The sequence below is a fragment of the Coregonus lavaretus genome (genome assembly GCF_964263955.1).
Source record: "Coregonus lavaretus genome assembly, contig: HAP1_SCAFFOLD_106, whole genome shotgun sequence".
NCBI classification, from domain to species: domain Eukaryota; kingdom Metazoa; phylum Chordata; class Actinopteri; order Salmoniformes; family Salmonidae; genus Coregonus; species Coregonus lavaretus.
Genome location: NW_028157840.1, coordinates 32,557 through 51,841, shown reverse-complemented (window position 1 = coordinate 51,841; position 19,285 = coordinate 32,557). Strand labels below are relative to the sequence as shown.

General features: G+C 40.3%; 1 protein-coding gene and 1 pseudogene across 2 annotated transcripts; both read left to right on the top strand.

Moving 5' to 3' along the window:
- The first annotated feature begins 1,194 nt into the window (after window positions 1–1,194).
- On the top strand, window positions 1,195–8,328 carry LOC311124859 (uncharacterized protein). Its single transcript, XM_084198959.1, has 2 exons — window positions 1,195–1,859; window positions 7,006–8,328. Exons 1-2 carry the CDS (start codon window positions 1,421–1,423, stop codon window positions 8,019–8,021), a joined length of 1,455 nt encoding a protein of 484 aa, XP_084055085.1. The 5' UTR covers window positions 1,195–1,420; the 3' UTR covers window positions 8,022–8,328.
- Window positions 8,329–13,580: 5,252 nt separating this feature from the next.
- Window positions 13,581–18,592, top strand: LOC311124860 (annotated as a pseudogene). The gene is made up of 2 exons: window positions 13,581–14,065; window positions 17,739–18,592. The product of its transcript is annotated as an uncharacterized misc_RNA (transcript).
- Window positions 18,593–19,285: the final 693 nt, after the last annotated feature.

Sequence of the window (19,285 nt, the reverse complement as noted above, 5' to 3'; positions counted from 1 at the left end):
AGCGCTTAGGACCTCAGACTGGGGTGAAGGTTCCCCTTCCAACAGGACAACGACCCTAAGCACACAGCCAAGACAACGCAGTAGTGGCTTCAGGACAGGTCTCTGAATGTCCTTGAGTGGCCCAGCCAGAGCCCGGACTTGAACCTGATCGAACATCTCTGGAGAGATCTTTGTTGAAGCACCTTTGGCAGCGATTACAGCCTCGAGTCTTCTTGGGTATGACGCTACAAGCTTGTCACACCTGTATTTGGGGAGTTTCTCACATTCTTCTCTGCAGATCCTCTCAAGCTCTGTCAGGTTGGATGGGGAGAGTCGCTGCACAGCTGTTTTCAGGTCTCTCCAGAGATGTTAGATCAGGTTAATTTCTGGGCTCTGGCTGAGCCATTCAAATACATTCAGAGACTTGTCCAAAACAGTTTGGACCTACTCAGTACTGGTACACCATGTAGGAGCAGTTTGGACCTACTCAGTACTGGTACACCATGTAGGAGCAGTTTGGACCTACTCAGTACTGTTACACCATGTAGGAGCAGGTTGGACCTACTCAGTACTGGTACACCATGTAGGAGCAGTTTGGACCTACTCAGTACTGTTACACCATGCAGGAGCAGTTTGGACCTACTCAGTACTGTTACACCATGTAGGAGCAGTTTGGACCTACTCAGTACTGGTACACCATGTAGGAGCAGGTTGGACCTACTCAGTACTGGTACACCATGTAGGAGCAGTTTGGACCTACTCAGTACTGGTACACCATGTAGGAGCAGTTTGGACCTACTCAGTACTGGTACACCATGTAGGAGCAGTTTGGACCTACTCAGTACTGGTACACCATGTAGGAGCAGGTTGGACCTACTCAGTACTGTTACACCATGTAGGAGCAGTTTGGACCTACTCAGTACTGTTACACCGTGTAGGAGCAGGTTGGACCTAGCTGCCTTAGTATGGTAGGTTGTTTTAAATTCTCACTCATTAAAGATATTCATTAATCAACACATGCTTCTCTTTGTACGTCTCAATATAATATTATTTAATGAAATAAATGAAAAATCAACTTTTTGTCTCAAAATAAAATGAACATTTCCCTTGACTGTGTTACCCTTCCCACCCAGCAGATGGCGATGTGCCTGTTTCAGGCGATGCTGCCAGTGTGACGTATAATCTAGTGGACGGGACGCTTCTTCAACAACAACAGCTAGTCAATCACCTCCGTAGCTTCATAGCCAAAAAAACATTGAAGCTCTTTAAACGCTTTCGGTGTATATTAGCCACTGTGTTTTAAACACACTTGTCGTATCTACTAGCTAGTTACCCCATTTAATTTAATATTTACGTTGTTGTTAGTCAGCTAGCTGGCTGGGTAAATTAGCAGTAGCCTAGTCACTAATGCTAACTAGCTATCTAGCTAACATCCCCGACCATGAGCTCACTAAGCTACTCTCCTCCTGCTAAAGAAGAGGAGGTCTGCTGGACGGAGAAAGAAGCTCTGGGGCTGAACATTGTCGTGAAAGAGGAGAAGGAAGAGGAGGATGTCACAGTAAAAAAACAAGTAGAGGGTGAGGCTGTTACCGTGAAAGAAGAAGAGAACGACGTTAAATTGACCGAAGATGAAGAAGCTTTTAGATTGAAAGAGGAGGAGGATGTCACAGTGAAAGAAGAGGGAGACGCGTTCAGAGTGAAAGAGGAGGAGGATGTTACAGTGAAAGAAGAGGAAGACGCGTTCAGAGTGAAAGAGGAGGAGGGGGAGATGACTGTCGCAGTGAAAGAAGAGGAAGACATTTTTGGAATAAAGGAAGAGGGGGAGATTACTGTCACATTGGAAGAAGAAGAAGAAGAGACTGGAGATCTGATTAACAACAGTGAGTAATATATTAAAAACAGGAGCACAAACTCTGCAGTTGTTGAACCGATGTGTGGTTTTAAAGGGCCATTCTAATGAAGGTCTACACTTTAATATGTTGTTCTGTAGGAATTGTTAAATCTACAAAGAGTGGGGGGCGGCCAACAAAACGTTAATGGATCAAATGCTTCACATTATATATTTCACTACCTTTGTAAACATCTGAATATCTCTTTCTGTAGTGCTTTACTCAGTGTCTGTGCTTGACATCACATAAAAGCATAAAACAACTCGTGTGTGACTTCAAATGATGAAGTGGACAGAATAATAATAATAATAATATGCCATTTAGCAGACGCTTTTATCCAAAGCGATTTACAGTCATGCGTGCATACATTTTTTTGTGTATGGGTGGTCCCGGGGATTGAACCCACTACCTTGGCGTTACAAGCGCCGTGCTCTACCAGCTGAGCTACAGAGGACCACAGAATCAAGACAAAGAAGGATCATTTTGATCTGGATTAAAATGATAAAAAAATAATTACTACAGGTTATTTAAAATCCTTAAGAGTTTATTGACGCACCCGTGCGTCAATCTAAGTAACATAATAAAAAATAATCTCCATCAAAATCCGTCAGTTGAAGCTAGAGACATTGAGACGCAGCATGGGCTGAGTCTTAATCCACCCCATCTGCCTGTGTTGGCCTTCCGCAACTGCGGTGGAAGGTGCCCGAGCTACAGCGATGTTTGTCAGACCATGATACATCCCGAAAATCGATCTTCTCACGAAAACGTCTGTAGCGTCCGAACGGTTTGGCCTAAAAAAACTATTATGGAGAAGGGACTATTTTCTTCCGTTTTGCTCCACAACCCCCTCGTCTGAAGGTAACCCGTACAAACAAATGGAAGTAAGGGGTTAAATATGTGTCCAAAAATATTTCCTGAGTTTTCTTATATCTCCTAGATATGGGACAGACAGTGGATGAATCAAAATGACCCTCCATCGTTAAGACAGAGGATGAATCAAATGACCCTCCATCGTTAAGACAGTGGATGAATCAAATGCGTTATTATCTAAATATTGAACAAAATGTGGGCTACAGAGAGAAAAATAATTGTTCAATTTGAAGCCATATGGCATAAAATATTACAAGCACTGGAGATATTCAAAGGATGAGGAAGGAGAGAAAATCTGATTGTGAGACAGACAGGATGGGTGGATATGGTGGGAACATGTGGGTCTGAGCAGGTGGGATGTCAATGTTTTGTAGTAAATGTTTAGTTGTCAATTGTCTTTGTCTAAGTATGTCGTTGTAGTCAGAAAAATACAATCTTTCAAAAACATACAGTATATATTTTAAAAAATAGAGAGATATTCACGGGTCCAAAAGACAGTTCGAAATTAATTTAGCCAACGAAAGAATTTCTACAAAATGAAACAAAACATACATAAAGAACTGGTTTAGATTCTTAAATAGACCTACAATAACAATAATAATAATAAAACTAATCATAAATACGAAAATAAATAATACGAATTTGAGAAATTGCATCAAACCTGAATAGCGAGTTGAACAAAGTTTTCTCATCTATAATCAGCTAAAACGTTTCTAAGAATTGAAAAATCTGTCGATGTGCCCTTGAGCAAGGCACTTAACCCTAATTGCTCCTGTAAGTCGCTCTGGATAAAAGCGTCTGCTAAATGACAAAAAAATAAATAATACAAAAAATAAAACATTCCCCTTGTAGACTTCTTTTCACTCCTCCTCTAACTGTCGTTTAGTTAAATGAAAAAGGCCTCCATCTTCGCAATGAACAGTAACCTAGGCCAAGGCTCCGTTCACTCGCTCCCTCTCTCTCCTCAGCAGCAGGCGCACGTGACGTGAGCAGCCGGAACCAGTTTCAGCTGGACATAAGCTGTACGTTTTATGGTGTTGCAATGGTCTGACACAGATAACAAGCTCCACGCGGTCATCAGGAGGGGTCCAGTCGGTAAATACATTTTAATTGCACATACCCCAGACTCGTGGCAATTATATCAGATCCAAGACAAAAGTCAGAATTTAGGACCCGGATCCCGGGTCGGATCTAGGAATTCCGGGTCTGTTAGACCCGTGCAGAACTCTAGCACCAACTCCTCTGTAAAGTACAAATGAACAATAAAAGGGGACATGAATAGCCATGCTAGCCCAATGACGACATGTAGAGAGAAAAGTACAGCCACTAGCTAGCATGTACAGCATTCACAAATCAACAGATACAAAGTTAATGACTGAAATGAATACATATCACAATATCATGGTGGGAAACCATTATAAAACACTGGTAGTAATATCAGGAATGGAACTATTCAGATTCTGGAACTATTCGGATTCTGGAACTATTCAGATTCTGGAACTATACAGATTCTGGAACTATTCAGATTCTGGAACTATACAGATTCTGGAACTATACAGATTCTGGAACTATTCAGATTCTGGAACTATTCAGATTCTGGAACTATACAGATTCTGGAACTATTTAGATTCTGGAAATATTTAGATTCTGGAACTATTCAGAATCTGGAACTATACAGATTCTGGAACTATTTAGATTCTGGAACTATTCAGATTCTGGAACTATACAGATTCTGGAACTATTCAGATTCTGGAACTATTTAGATTCTGGAACTATTTAGATTCTGGAACTATACAGATTCTGGAACTATTCAGATTCTGGGGAATTATATCAAATGAAATTCAACACGTGGACTGTTTGAACGTATTTCTGAAGTCTCCAATAAAACAAACATTTCAATTTATTATAATCAAAATATCAAGGGTAGCCCCATCTTAACTTAACCCCTTATGTACCATTCTAGCCCCGTAGAGCACGGCGCTTGTAACGCCAAGGTAGTGGGTTCGATCCCCGAGACCACCCATACACAAAAATGTATACACGCATGACTGTAAGTCGCTTTGGATAAAAGTGTCTGCTAAATGGCATATTATTATTATTATCTTACCTTAACCCCTTATGTACCATTCTAGCCCCATCTTAACTTAACCCCTTATGTACCATTCTAGCCCCATCTTAAATTAACCCCTTATGTACCATTCTAGCCCCATCTTAACTTAACCCCTTATGTACCATTCTAGCCCCATCTTATCTTAACCCCTTATGTACCATTCTAGACCCATCTTATCTTAACCCCTTATGTACCATTCTAGCCCCATCTTAACTTAACCCCTTATGTACAATTCTAGCCCCATCTAAACTTAACCCCTTATGTACCATTCTAGCCCCATCTTAACTTAACCCCTTATGTACCATTCTAGACCCATCTTAACTTAACCCCTTATGTACCATTCTAGACCCATCTTAACTTAACCCCTTATGTACCATTCTAGACCCATCTTAACTTAACCCCTTATGTACCATTCTAGACCCATCTTAACTTAACCCCTTATGTACCATTCTAGACCCATCTTAACTTAACCCCTTATGTACCATTCTAGACCCATCTTAACCCCTTATGTACCATTCTAGACCCATCTTAACTTAACCCCTTATGTACCATTCTAGACCCACCTTAACCCCTTATGTACCATTCTAGACCCATCTTAACCCCTTATGTACCATTCTAGCCACATCTTAACTTAACCCCTTATGTACCATTCTAGACCCATCTTAACTTAACCCCTTATGTACCATTCTAGCCCCATCTTAACTTAACCCCTTATGTACCATTCTATCTAGCCCCATCTTAACTTAACCCCTTATGTACCATTCTATCTAGCCCCATCTTAACTTAACCCCTTATGTACCATTCTAGACCCATCTTAACTTAACCCCTTATGTACCATTCTAGCCCCATCTTAACTTAAACCCTTATGTACCATTCTAGCCCCATCTTAACTTAACCCCTTATGTACCATTCTAGACCCATCTAAACTTAACCCCTTAAGTACCATTCTAGCCCCATCTTAACTTAACCCCTTATGTACCATTCTAGCCCCATCTTAACTTAACCCCTTATGTACAATTCTAGCCCCATCTAAACTTAACCCCTTATGTACCATTCTAGCCCCATCTTAACTTAACCCCTTATGTACCATTCTAGACCCATCTTAACTTAACCCCTTATGTACCATTCTAGACCCATCTTAACTTAACCCCTTATGTACCATTCTAGACCCATCTTAACTTAACCCCTTATGTACCATTCTAGACCCATCTTAACTTAACCCCTTATGTACCATTCTAGACCCATCTTAACTTAACCCCTTATGTACCATTCTAGACCCATCTTAACCCCTTATGTACCATTCTAGACCCATCTTAACTTAACCCCTTATGTACCATTCTAGACCCACCTTAACCCCTTATGTACCATTCTAGACCCATCTTAACCCCTTATGTACCATTCTAGCCACATCTTAACTTAACCCCTTATGTACCATTCTAGACCCATCTTAACTTAACCCCTTATGTACCATTCTATCTAGCCCCATCTTAACTTAACCCCTTATGTACCATTCTATCTAGCCCCATCTTAACTTAACCCCTTATGTACCATTCTATCTAGACCCATCTTAACTTAACCCCTTATGTACCATTCTAGACCCATCTTAACTTAACCCCTTATGTACCATTCTAGCCCCATCTTAACTTAAACCCTTATGTACCATTCTAGCCCCATCTTAACTTAACCCCTTATGTACCATTCTAGACCCATCTAAACTTAACCCCTTAAGTACCATTCTAGCCCCATCTTAACTTAACCCCTTATGTACCATTCTAGCCCCATCTTAACTTAACCCCTTATGTACCATTCTAGCCCCATCTTATCTTAACCCCTTATGTACCATTCTAGCCCCATCTTAACTTGACCCCTTATGTACCATTCTAGCCCCATCTTAACATAACCCCTTATGTACCATTCTAGCCCCATCTTAACTTAACCCCTTATGTTCCATTCTAGCCCCATCTTAACTTAACCCCTTATGTACCATTCTAGACCCATCTTACAGGGATTACCCGTGAATCATGACTATCAACCAATCAGCATCCAGGATCCACATTTACGGTTTTATAATGAGGGATCTAGTCTGGATTAAACCTCATAGGAAGAAGAGCAGGAGATTTCATTTCTCTGTTTAACTAAATACTCTGTCTTTGGCAGGAGAGCGACCAGACTCTCACTCTGACAGACGCAAGAAGAGTTCTTCGGGGGAACCAGACCCAGAGACGGCCAAACCAGTGAGACGACACCACTGCTCCCAGTGTAGTTTGAGTTTTAAGTGGTTATGGAAGCTTATACAGCATGAGGGGACACACACATGGGAGAAACCACACCCCTGCTCCCAGTGTGGAAAGAGATTTACCCTGTTAGGGAACCTGAAAAAGCATAAAGGAATACACACAGGAGAAAAGCCTTTCCAATGTTCCCAGTGTGGAAAGAGATTTTCACGATCAGAGCACCTTAAATCACATGGTAGGACACACACTGGGGAGAAACCACACCACTGCTCCCAGTGTGGAAAGAGATTTACCCAGTTAGGGAGCCTGAAAAAGCATAAAGGAATACACACAGGAGAAAAGCCTTTCCAATGTTCCCAGTGTGGAAAGAGATTTTCAGGTTTACAGCACCTAAAATCACATGAGAGGACGCACACAGGGGAGAAACCACACCATTGTGCCCTGTGTGGAAAGGATTTTACCCAGTTAGGGAATCTAAAAAAACATGAGATGAAACACACAGGCGAAAAGCCTTTTCAATGTTCCCAGTGTGGAAAAAGATTTTCACGATCACAGGAACTAAAATCACATGAGAGGACACACACGGGGGATAAACCACACCACTGCTCTCATTGTGGAAAGGGTTTTACCCAGTTAGGGAGCCTGAACAAACATAAGAGAATACACTCTGGAGAAAAGCCTTACCACTGCGCCCAGTGTGGAAAGCGTTTTACCCAGTTAGGGAGCCTGAACAACCATAAAATAATACACACAGAAGAAAAGCCTTTCCAATGTTCCCAGTGTGGAAAGAGATTTTCACGATCACATGACCTAAAATCACATGAGAGGACGCACACAGGGGAGAAACCGCACCACTGCTCCCATTGTGAAAAGAGTTTTACCCAGTTAGGAAGCCTGAACAAACATAAGAAGAGAATACACTCTGGAGAGAAATCTTAACATACTTTCCTGGACAGAGGACCTTAAATCACATGACAGAATAGAGAGGCTGTGTTCTGACTTATTTATTTATTTTTAAATGAAATCATATTTTTTATGATATTGTCCCCTGTAGCCTAGTTGGTAGAGCATGGCGCTTGCAACGCCAAGGTTGTGGGTTCTTTTCCCACGGGGGGGCCAGTATGAAAATGTATTGACTCACTAACTGTAAGGCTCTGGATAAGAGCATCTGCTAAAATGTAAAAAATATGAAATCTTACTCAGAAATAGGCTTACTTTTGTTTGAGTTTCTTCCTCTCGAGACATGATCACGTCTAAAATCAAATTACAATTTTAAAAAGTTTAATTTGGATTGATGGAATACAAGTACTGTATGAACCCTCAGATGTTCATTATATGATTTTGATATTTAAAACATGTAAATGATTAAATTGATGAATCCAATGTGTATTTCTTGATTTTAACCTTGAAACCTCTTTCATTTAGTTATTGTGTTTCATTGACTTCATCTGTGTTCTAGTTTTCAAGCTAAAGATGTATGAAAACTACTGTGTTCTGACTTATGTTTTTTATTTTTAGTAATGAAATCATGTTTATATGAAAAATAGGCTTTTACTTTTGTTTTAGTTTCCTCTCAAGAATGTCTAAAATCAATTTACTATTTTTATTAATAATTTGGATTGATAGAATACAAGTACTGTATGAACCGTCAGATGGTCATTATATGATTTTGATATTTAAAAATTAAAATAATAAAATAGATTAGTAGAATGTGTATTTCTTGATTTTAACCTTGAAATCTCATGAATGTAGTTGTTGCGTTTCATTGAGTTAATTTGTGTAGTCTTCTCTTCAAGCTAAAGGTGTATGTAAATGTGATGACGTTGTTCTGAAGAACACTCACTACCTCATGAATGTAGTCTTCTCTTCAAGCTAAAGGTGTATGTAAATGTGATGACGTTGTTCTGAAGAACACTCACTACCTCATGAATGTAGTCTTCTCTTCAAGCTAAAGGTGTATGTAAATGTGATGACGGTGTTCTGAAGAACACTCACTACCTCATGAATGTAGTCTTCTCTTCAAGCTAAAGGTGTATGTAAATGTGATGACGTTGTTCTGAAGAACACTCACTACCTCATGAATGTAGTCTTCTCTTCAAGCTAAAGGTGTATGTAAATGTGATGACGTTGTTCTGAAGAACACTCACTACCTCATGAATGTAGTCTTCTCTTCAAGCTAAAGGTGTATGTAAATGTGATGACGTTGTTCTGAAGAACACTCACTACCTCATGAATGTAGTCTTCTCTTCAAGCTAAAGGTGTATGAAAATGTGATGACGTTGTTCTGAAGAACACTCACTACCTCATGAATGTAGTCTTCTCTTCAAGCTAAAGGTGTATGAAAATGTGATGACGTTGTTCTGAAGAACACTCACTACCTCATGAATGTAGTCTTCTCTTCAAGCTAAAGGTGTATGTAAATGTGATGACGGTGTTCTGAAGAACACTCACTACCTCATGAATGTAGTCTTCTCTTCAAGCTAAAGGTGTATGAAAATGTGATGACGGTGTTCTGAAGAACACTCACTACCTCATGAATGTAGTCTTCTCTTCAAGCTAAAGGTGTATGTAAATGTGATGACGGTGTTCTGAAGAACACTCACTACCTCATGAATGTAGTCTTCTCTTCAAGCTAAAGGTGTATGAAAATGTGATGACGGTGTTCTGAAGAACACTCACTACCTCATGAATGTAGTCTTCTCTTCAAGCTAAAGGTGTATGAAAATGTGATGACGGTGTTCTGAAGAACACTCACTACCTCATGAATGTAGTCTTCTCTTCAAGCTAAAGGTGTATGAAAATGTGATGACGGTGTTCTGAAGAACACTCACTACCTCATGAATGTAGTCTTCTCTTCAAGCTAAAGGTGTATGTAAATGTGATGACGGTGTTCTGAAGAACACTCACTACCTCATGAATGTAGTCTTCTCTTCAAGCTAAAGGTGTATGTAAATGTGATGACGTTGTTCTGAAGAACACTCACTACCTCATGAATGTAGTCTTCTCTTCAAGCTAAAGGTGTATGAAAATGTGATGACGTTGTTCTGAAGAACACTCACTACCTCATGAATGTAGTCTTCTCTTCAAGCTAAAGGTGTATGTAAATGTGATGACGGTGTTCTGAAGAACACTCACTACCTCATGAATGTAGTCTTCTCTTCAAGCTAAAGGTGTATGAAAATGTGATGACGTTGTTCTGAAGAACACTCACTACCTCATGAATGTAGTCTTCTCTTCAAGCTAAAGGTGTATGTAAATGTGATGACGGTGTTCTGAAGAACACTCACTACCTCATGAATGTAGTCTTCTCTTCAAGCTAAAGGTGTATGAAAATGTGATGACGTTGTTCTGAAGAACACTCACTACCTCATGAATGTAGTCTTCTCTTCAAGCTAAAGGTGTATGAAAATGTGATGACGTTGTTCTGAAGAACACTCACTACCTCATGAATGTAGTCTTCTCTTCAAGCTAAAGGTGTATGTAAATGTGATGACGGTGTTCTGAAGAACACTCACTACCTCATGAATGTTCCCAAATGTATTATTCCATCATGTCAGAGGTGCTGATTGTATAAAGCATTTTATTAATGCAACTTATTTTTTTATTTAAATCTGAAAATAAATAGCATGTTGATCGCCATTAGTGAATGTTCATTATATATATATATTATTATATTATATACATCTATGTATTGTTACAGTGGCTTGCGAAAGTATTCACCCCCCCTTGGCATTTTTCCTTCTTTTTTTTGCCTTACAACCTGGAATACAAATTGATTTTGGGGGGGGGGGTTGTATCATTTGACTTACACAACATGCCTACCACTTTGAAGATGCAAAATAAGTTTTGGGGTGAAACAAACAAGAAATAAGACAAAAGATTCTCGATTGGATTGAGGTCTGGGCTTTGACTAGGCCATTCCAAGTCATTTAAATGTTTCCCCTTAAACCACTCGAGTGTTGCTTTAGCAGTATGCTTAGGGTCATTGTCCTGCTGGAAGGTGAACCTCCGTCCCAGTCTCAAATCTCTAGAAGACTGAAACAGGTTTCCCTCAAGAATGTCCCTGTATTTAGCGCCATTCATCATTCCTTCAATTCTGACCAGTTTCCCAGTCCCTGCCAATGAAAAACATGAATGGATGGTGTTCTCGGGGTGATGAGAGGTGTTGGGTTTGCGCCAGACATATCGTTTTCCTTGATGGACAAAAACCTCAATTTTAGTGTCATCTGACCAGAGTACCTTCTTCCATATGTTTGGGGAGTCTCCCACATGTCTTTTGGCGAACACCAAACGTGTTTGCTTATTTTCTTCTTTAAGCAATGGCTTTTTTCTGGCCACTCTTCCGTAAAGCCCAGCTCTGTGGAGTGTACGGCTTAAAGTGGTCCTATGGACAGATACTCTAGTCTCCGCTGTGGAGCTTTGCAGCTCCTTCAGGGTTATCTTTGGTCTCTTTGTTACCTCTCTGATTAATGCCCTCCTTGCCTGGTCCGTGAGTTTTGGTGGGCGGCCCTCTCTTGGCAGGTTTGTTGTGGTGCCATATTCTTTCAATTTTTTAATAACGGATTTAATGGTGCTCCGTGGGATGTTCAAAGTTTCAGATTTTTTTTATAACCCAACCCTGATCTGTACTTCTCCACAACTTTGTCCCTGACCTGTTTGGAGAGCTCCTTGGTCTTCATGGTGCTGCTTGCTAGGTGGTGCCCCTTGCTTAGTGGTGTTGCAGACTCTGGGCCCTTTCAGAACAGGTGTATATATATACTGAGATCATGTGACAGATCATGTGACACTTAGATTGCACACAGGTGGACTTTATTTAACTAATTATGTGACTTATGAAGGTAATTGGTTGCACCAGATCTTATTTAGGGGCTTCATAGCAAAGGGGGTGAATACATATGCACACACCACTTTTCCGTTATTTATTTGTTATAATTATTTGAAACAAGTTATATTTTTCATTCCACTTTACCAATTTGGACTATTTTGTGTATGTCCATTACATGAAATCCAAATAAAAATCCATTTAAATTACAAGTTGTAATTCAACAAAATAGGAAAAACGCCAACGGGGATGAATAATTTTGCAAGGCACTGTACGTGTTAGACCTAAATGGTTATTATCTGTCTGTTTGACTGAATGAATCAGAAATTGCCTAAATGCAGATGTGTAGTAGATGTTAAGTTTGTTTTAAATTCTCACTCATTAAAAATGTTCACTAATCAACACATGCTTCTCTTTATACATCTCAATATAATATTGTTGTTGCTACTTAGTTAAATGGAGAAAAAAACTAAACAGTATTGTCCCATCGCTGCAACTCCCATACGGACTCGGGAGAGGCGAAGGTCGAGAGCCATGCGTCCTCCGAAACACGACCCCCCGCCAAGCCGCACTGCTTCTTGACACACTGCTCGCTTAACCCGGAAGCCAGCCGCACCAATGTTTCAGAGGAAACGCCATACAACTGGCGACCATGTCAGCATGCATGCGCCCGGGCCCGCCACAGGAGTCGCTAGAGCGCGATGGGACAAGGACATCCCGGCCGGCCTAATCCGGACGACGCTGGGCCAATTGTGCGCCGCGTCATGGGTCTCCCGGTCGCGGACGGCTGCGACACAGCCCCGGGATCGAACCCGGGTCTGTAGTGACGCCTCAAGCACTGCGATGCAGTGCCTTACAACGCTGCACTGGAAATTAATAACTTTTCCATCAACTTCCGGGTCAGTAGCTTCAGCCCAACATCACTCACACACACACACACACACACACCAACTGGCACTCACAAGTGCCTGAATGATTTATTGCCACAATTGCTTCATATACACATAAAACCTGCATCACAGACATAGAAAACACAGGAGACTCTTTACAGTTCACACCTGGGTCTCACACATTATGTAAAATATAAAATACTTACAAATATCTGAGGTGAGCTTGATACCAAAAGAGGCAATCTGCAGTTGCTACATCCATTTGTGGACTTATAAATGAATGATATATACCCATTTCATTCTTGAAGAATATAATTTATAAATGCCTCATGAGCTTAGTTCAACTGTCGTACCCCGTCAGCACCCAAAATATAAGCTTGTTTTATACCAATGTTTGGAAACAAAGTAAATGTAAACAAACACTGTAAAACCTTAAAACATGGTTAAAACCAATAATTGTGATATCATGGATGGTCAATCCTTGCATCTGTCTATGAATTTGAGTGGTTACATTTCTCCATGGTTGTCCCTGAGCTTTTCACCGAAAACAGTGGCGGGGAACTTGTTTTTGCTGCTGATTGCCCCTTTTAAAGGTACCATTCCATTGGTTCCAAAAGGAGAGAATAATATATTTATAAGTATTGGACATAAACAATAATAAATAAACTCAACTGCGTTACCCACTCCAGCCAGCAGATGGCGATGTGCGTCTTTCTGGCGATGCTGTCAGAGTGTGACGTATAATCTAGTGGACGGAACGCTTCTTCAACAACAGCTAGTCAGCCACCTCGGTAGCTTGTTAGCTTCAAGCTCTTAGAAGCTTTCGTGTATTTTATCCAGTGTGTTTTAAAAGCACTCCTGTCACCTTATGTCGTATAGCTAGCTAGTTACCCCTTGAATGTAATATTTATGTTGCTATAGCTAGCTAATGCTAACATCTCCGACCATGAGCTCACTAAGCTACTATCCTCCTGCTAAACAAGAGGAGGTCTGCAGGACGGAGAAAGAGGGTCTTTGGCTGAACATTGTCGTGAAAGAGAAGGATGAGGAGGATGTCACAGTAAAACAAGAAGTAGAGGGTGAGGCAGTTACCGTGAAAGAAGAAGTGAAAGACGTTACAGTGAAAGAAGAGGAAGAAGCGTTAAGAGTGAAAAGAGAAGAGAATATTACCGTGAAAGAAGAGGATGCCGTTTTTGGAGTGAAGAGGGAGGGAGAGATAACTGTCACATTGAAGGAGGAGGAGGAAGAGACTGAAGGTCTAATTAACACCAGTAAGTGCTGTCTTAAAAATAGTATCACTAACTGTTGTTGAACTGAGACGTGGTTTTAAAACGGCATTCAACTGAAGTGATACATGTGATTATGTTCTTTTTTAATGTAGAAATTGTAAAAACTATATTAAGTAGCCTAATAATGGACGAAAGGAGCCGTTTGAACCAGAATCTGGGCTTACAGGAGACGTTGAATATGGAGATCCTCCTTTTCAAGCTTAATAATGTCAAAATACGTTCTGGACTAAGCAAAGAATGGAGTTTCGCTGAGCAACTATGATCAGTACTGCTGTCCCACCGGTATGTACTCCCAAAAAAGGTTTAAATAAAAAGTTACAAGCAACCAAAATAATACCTTAAATACCTTGTCTGGAAATAAGTGTTGTTTTTGAGCCCCAAATCCACCTCTTCTGCACCCAGGAGGATACAATTGAGATCTTCCCTGTATGTAGCCTCTGCTTCCAGGCTGATGAGGTGAAAGCCTGGTGGACACTTTACTCAGTACTTTGTTGAAGCACCTTTGGCAGCGATTACAGCCTCGAGTCTTCTTGGGTATGACGCTACATGCTTGGCACACCTGTATTTGGGGAGTTTCTCCATTCTTCTCTGCAGATCCTCTCAAGCTCTGTCAGGTTGGATGGGGAGTGTCGCTGCACAGCTATTTTCAGGTCTCTCCAGAGATATTAGATCGGGTTCAAGTCCGGGCTCTGGCTGGGCCACTCAAGGACATTCAGAGACTTGTCCCAAAGCCACTCCTGCGTTGTCTTGGCTGTGTGCTTAGGGTCGTTGTCCTGCTGGAAGGTGAACCTTTGCCCCAGTCTGAGGTCCTGAGTGCTCTAGAGAAGGTTTTCATCAAGGATCTCTCTGTACTTTGCTCTGTTCATCTTTCCCTCGATCCTGATAGTCTCCCAGTCCCTGCCGCTGAAAAACATCCCCACAGCATGATACTGCCACCACCAAGTTTCGCCGTAGGAATGGTGCCAGGTTTCCTCCAGACATGACGCTTGGCATTCAGGCCAAAGAGTTCCATCTTGTTTCTCATGGTCTGAGAGTCCTTAAGGTGCCTTTTGGCAAACTCCAAGCGGGCTGTCATGTGCCTTTTACTGAGGAGTGGCTTCCGTCTGGCCACTCTACCGCAAAGGCCTGATAAGTGGAATGCTGCAGAGATGGTTGTCCTTCTGGAAGGATCTCCCATCTCCACAGAGGAGCTCAGTCAGAGTGACCATCAGGCCCTTCTTCCCCGATTGCTCAGTTGCATTTTAAAATAAGGCTGTAACAAAATGTGGAAAAAGTCAAGGTGTCTGAATACTTTCCGAATGCACTGTATTATTATCAGCCTATAACATGACATTATCTATTATTATAGAGCTCTGATCAGCCTACAAACATGATCTATTATTATAGAGCTCTGATCAGCCTATAAACATGACATTATCTATTATTATAGAGCTCTGATCAGCCTATAAACATGACATTATCTATTATTATAGAGCTCTGCTCAGCCTATAAACATGACATTATCTATTATTATAGAGCTCTGCTCAGCCTATAAACATGACATGATCTATGATTATAGAGCTCTGATCAGCCTATAAACATGACATTATCTATTATTATAGAGCTCTGATCAGCCTAGAAACATGACATTATCTATTATTATAGAGCTCTGCTCAGCCTATAAACATGACATTATCTATTATTATAGAGCTCTGCTCAGCCTATAAACATGACATTATCTATTATTATAGAGCTCTGCTCAGCCTATAACATGACATTATCTATTATTATAGAGCTCTGATCAGCCTACAAACATGATCTATTATTATAGAGCTCTGATCAGCCTATAAACATGACATTATCTATTATTATAGAGCTCTGATCAGCCTATAAACATGACATTATCTATTATTATAGAGCTCTGCTCAGCCTATAAACATGACATGATCTATGATTATAGAGCTCTGATCAGCCTAAAACATGACATGATCTATTATTATAGAGCTCTGATCAGCCTATAAACATGACATTATCTATTATTATAGAGCTCTGATCAGCCTAGAAACATGACATTATCTATTATTATAGAGCTCTGATCAGCCTATAAACATGACATTATCTATTATTATAGAGCTCTGATCAGCCTATAAACATGACATTATCTATTATTATAGAGCTCTGATCAGCCTATAAACATGACATTATCTATTATTATAGAGCTCTGCTCAGCCTATAAACATGACATTATCTATTATTATAGAGCTCTGCTCAGCCTATAAACATGACATTATCTATTATTATAGAGCTCTGCTCAGCCTATAAACATGACATGATCTATTATTATAGAGCTCTGCTCAGCCTATAAACATGACATTATCTATGATTATAGAGCTCTGATCAGCCTATAAACATGACATGATCTATTATTATAGAGCTCTGATCAGCCTATAAACATGACATTATCTATTATTATAGAGCTCTGATCAGCCTATAAACATGACATTATCTATTATTATAGAGCTCTGATCAGCCTAGAAACATGACATTATCTATTATTATAGAGCTCTGATCAGCCTATAAACATGACATTATCTATTATTATAGAGCACTGATCAGCCTAGAAACATGACATTATCTATTATTATAGAGCTCTGCTCAGCCTATAAACATGACATTATCTATTATTATAGAGCTCTGCTCAGCCTATAAACATGACATTATCTATTATTAAAGAGCTCTGCTCAGCCTATAAACATGACATTATATATTATTATAGAGCTCTGCTCAGCCTATAAACATGACATTATCTATTATTATAGAGCTCTGCTCAGCCTATAAACATGACATTATCTATTATTATAGAGCTCTGATCAGCCTATAAACATGACATTATCTATTATTATAGAGCTCTGCTCAGCCTATAAACATGACATTATCTATTATTATAGAGCTCTGATCAGCCTATAAACATGACATTATCTATTATTATAGAGCTCTGCTCAGCCTATAAACATGACATTATCTATGATTATAGAGCTCTGCTCAGCCTATAAACATGACATTATCTATGATTATAGAGCTCTGATCAGCCTATAAACATGACATTATCTATTATTATAGAGCTCTGATCAGCCTATAAACATGACATTATCTATTATTATAGAGCTCTGATCAGCCTAGAAACATGACATTATCTATTATTATAGAGCTCTGATCAGCCTATAAACATGACATTATCTATTATTATAGAGCGCTGATCAGCCTAGAAACATGACATTATCTATTATTATAGAGCTCTGATCAGCCTATAAACATGACATTATCTATTATTATAGAGCTCTGCTCAGCCTATAAACATGACATTATCTATGATTATAGAGCTCTGATCAGCCTATAAACATGACATTATCTATTATTATAGAGCTCTGATCAGCCTTTAAACATGACATTATGTATTATTATAGAGCTCTGATCAGCCTATAAACATGACATTCCATGAGAGCAAGATTAGATTTGAAGCTCTACATCTCAAGTTTATTTTGTATTATGTTGTGAAGACTGACCTCAGGCTATTGTGGGATATAGTCTGGATTAAACCTCATAGGAAGACGGTTTTAGCATGTGGAGGTTTCATTCAGGTCGCTGTTTAGCTAAATGATATGTCTGTCTTTGGCAGGAGAGAGACCAGACTCTCACTCTGACAGCGGGAAGAGTCCTTCAGGGGAACCAGACCCAGAGACGGCCAAACCAGAGAGACGACATCAGTGCTCCCACTGTGAAAAGAGTTTTACTCATTTAGGGAGTCTGAAAATGCACGAGAGAATACATACAGGAGAAAGGCCTTACCACTGCCCCCACTGTGGAAAGAGTTTTACTCAGTTAGGGGCCCTGGTTGGGCATGAGAGAACACACACAGGAGAGAAGCCTTATCACTGTTCCCACTGTGGAAAGAGTTTTATGTGGTAGGGGAGCCTGAATGAGCATGAGAGGACACACACAGGAGAAAAGCCCTACCAATTTTCCCAGTGTGAAAATAGTTTTACCCATCAAGGGAGCCTGAAAGTGCATGAAAGAATACACACAGGAGAAAAGCCCTACCAATGTTCCCAGTGTGAAAAGAGTTTTACCCGATCATGGGGCCTGAAAAAGCATGAGAGAACACACACAGGAGAAAAGCCCTACCAACATACTAAAACACAGGAGGAGAAGACATACCACTGCTCTCATTGTGGAAAGACATTTTCCCAGTCAGAGGACCTGAAATCCCATGAGAGAATAGAGAGGCTGTGTTCTGACTTGTGTTTTTGATAAAAAATGCTAGCTAGTTTCGTCAACAACAACAACAGCTAGTCAGCCACTTTGGTAGCTTGCTAGACAACATAGCCGAAACATTATAGCTCTTGAGATTATTTCGGTGTATATTAGTCACTGTGTTTAAGAAAATATATGTTGTATAGATAGTTACCCCATTTATTTCATATGTAAGTTACTAATCAGCTGGCTGAATAGCTAGAATAGCCTAACACTAGACTAGTAGCTCATCTTAACTAGCTAACATCCTCCTATCTGGCTAAGTAACACTAGGCTAATGCTAACAAGCTAGCTAACATCCTCCTATCTGGCTAAGGAACACTAGGCTAATGCTAACAAGCTAGCTAACATCCTCCTATCTGGCTAAGGAACACTAGGCTAATGCTAACAAGCTAGCTAACATCCTCCTATCTGGCTAAGTAACACTAGGCTAATGCTAACAAGCTAGCTAACATCCTCCTATCTGGCTAAGTAACACTAGGCTAATGCTAACTAGCTAGCGAACATCCTCCTATCTGGCTAAGTAACACTAGGCTAATGCTAACTAGCTAGCTAACATCCCCGACCATGAGCTCACTAAGATACTCCCCTCCTGCTAAAGAAGAGGAGGTCTGCTGGATGGGGAAAGAGGATCTGTGGCTGAACATTGTTGTGAAAGAGGAGAAGGAAGAGGAGGATGTCACAGTAAAGAAAGAAGATGAGGAAGTTACAGTGAAAGAAGAAGAAGAAGAGAGAGAGGAGGATGCCGTTCTTGGAGTGAAGGAGGAGGGAGAGATAACTGTCATGTTGGAAGAGGAGAAGGAAACAGTACTTACTTGAGGGAGTGTGCAATTGGCATGCTGACTGCAGGAATGTCCACCAGAGCTGTTGCCAGAGAATTTAATGTCAATTTCTCTACCATAAGCCGATCCC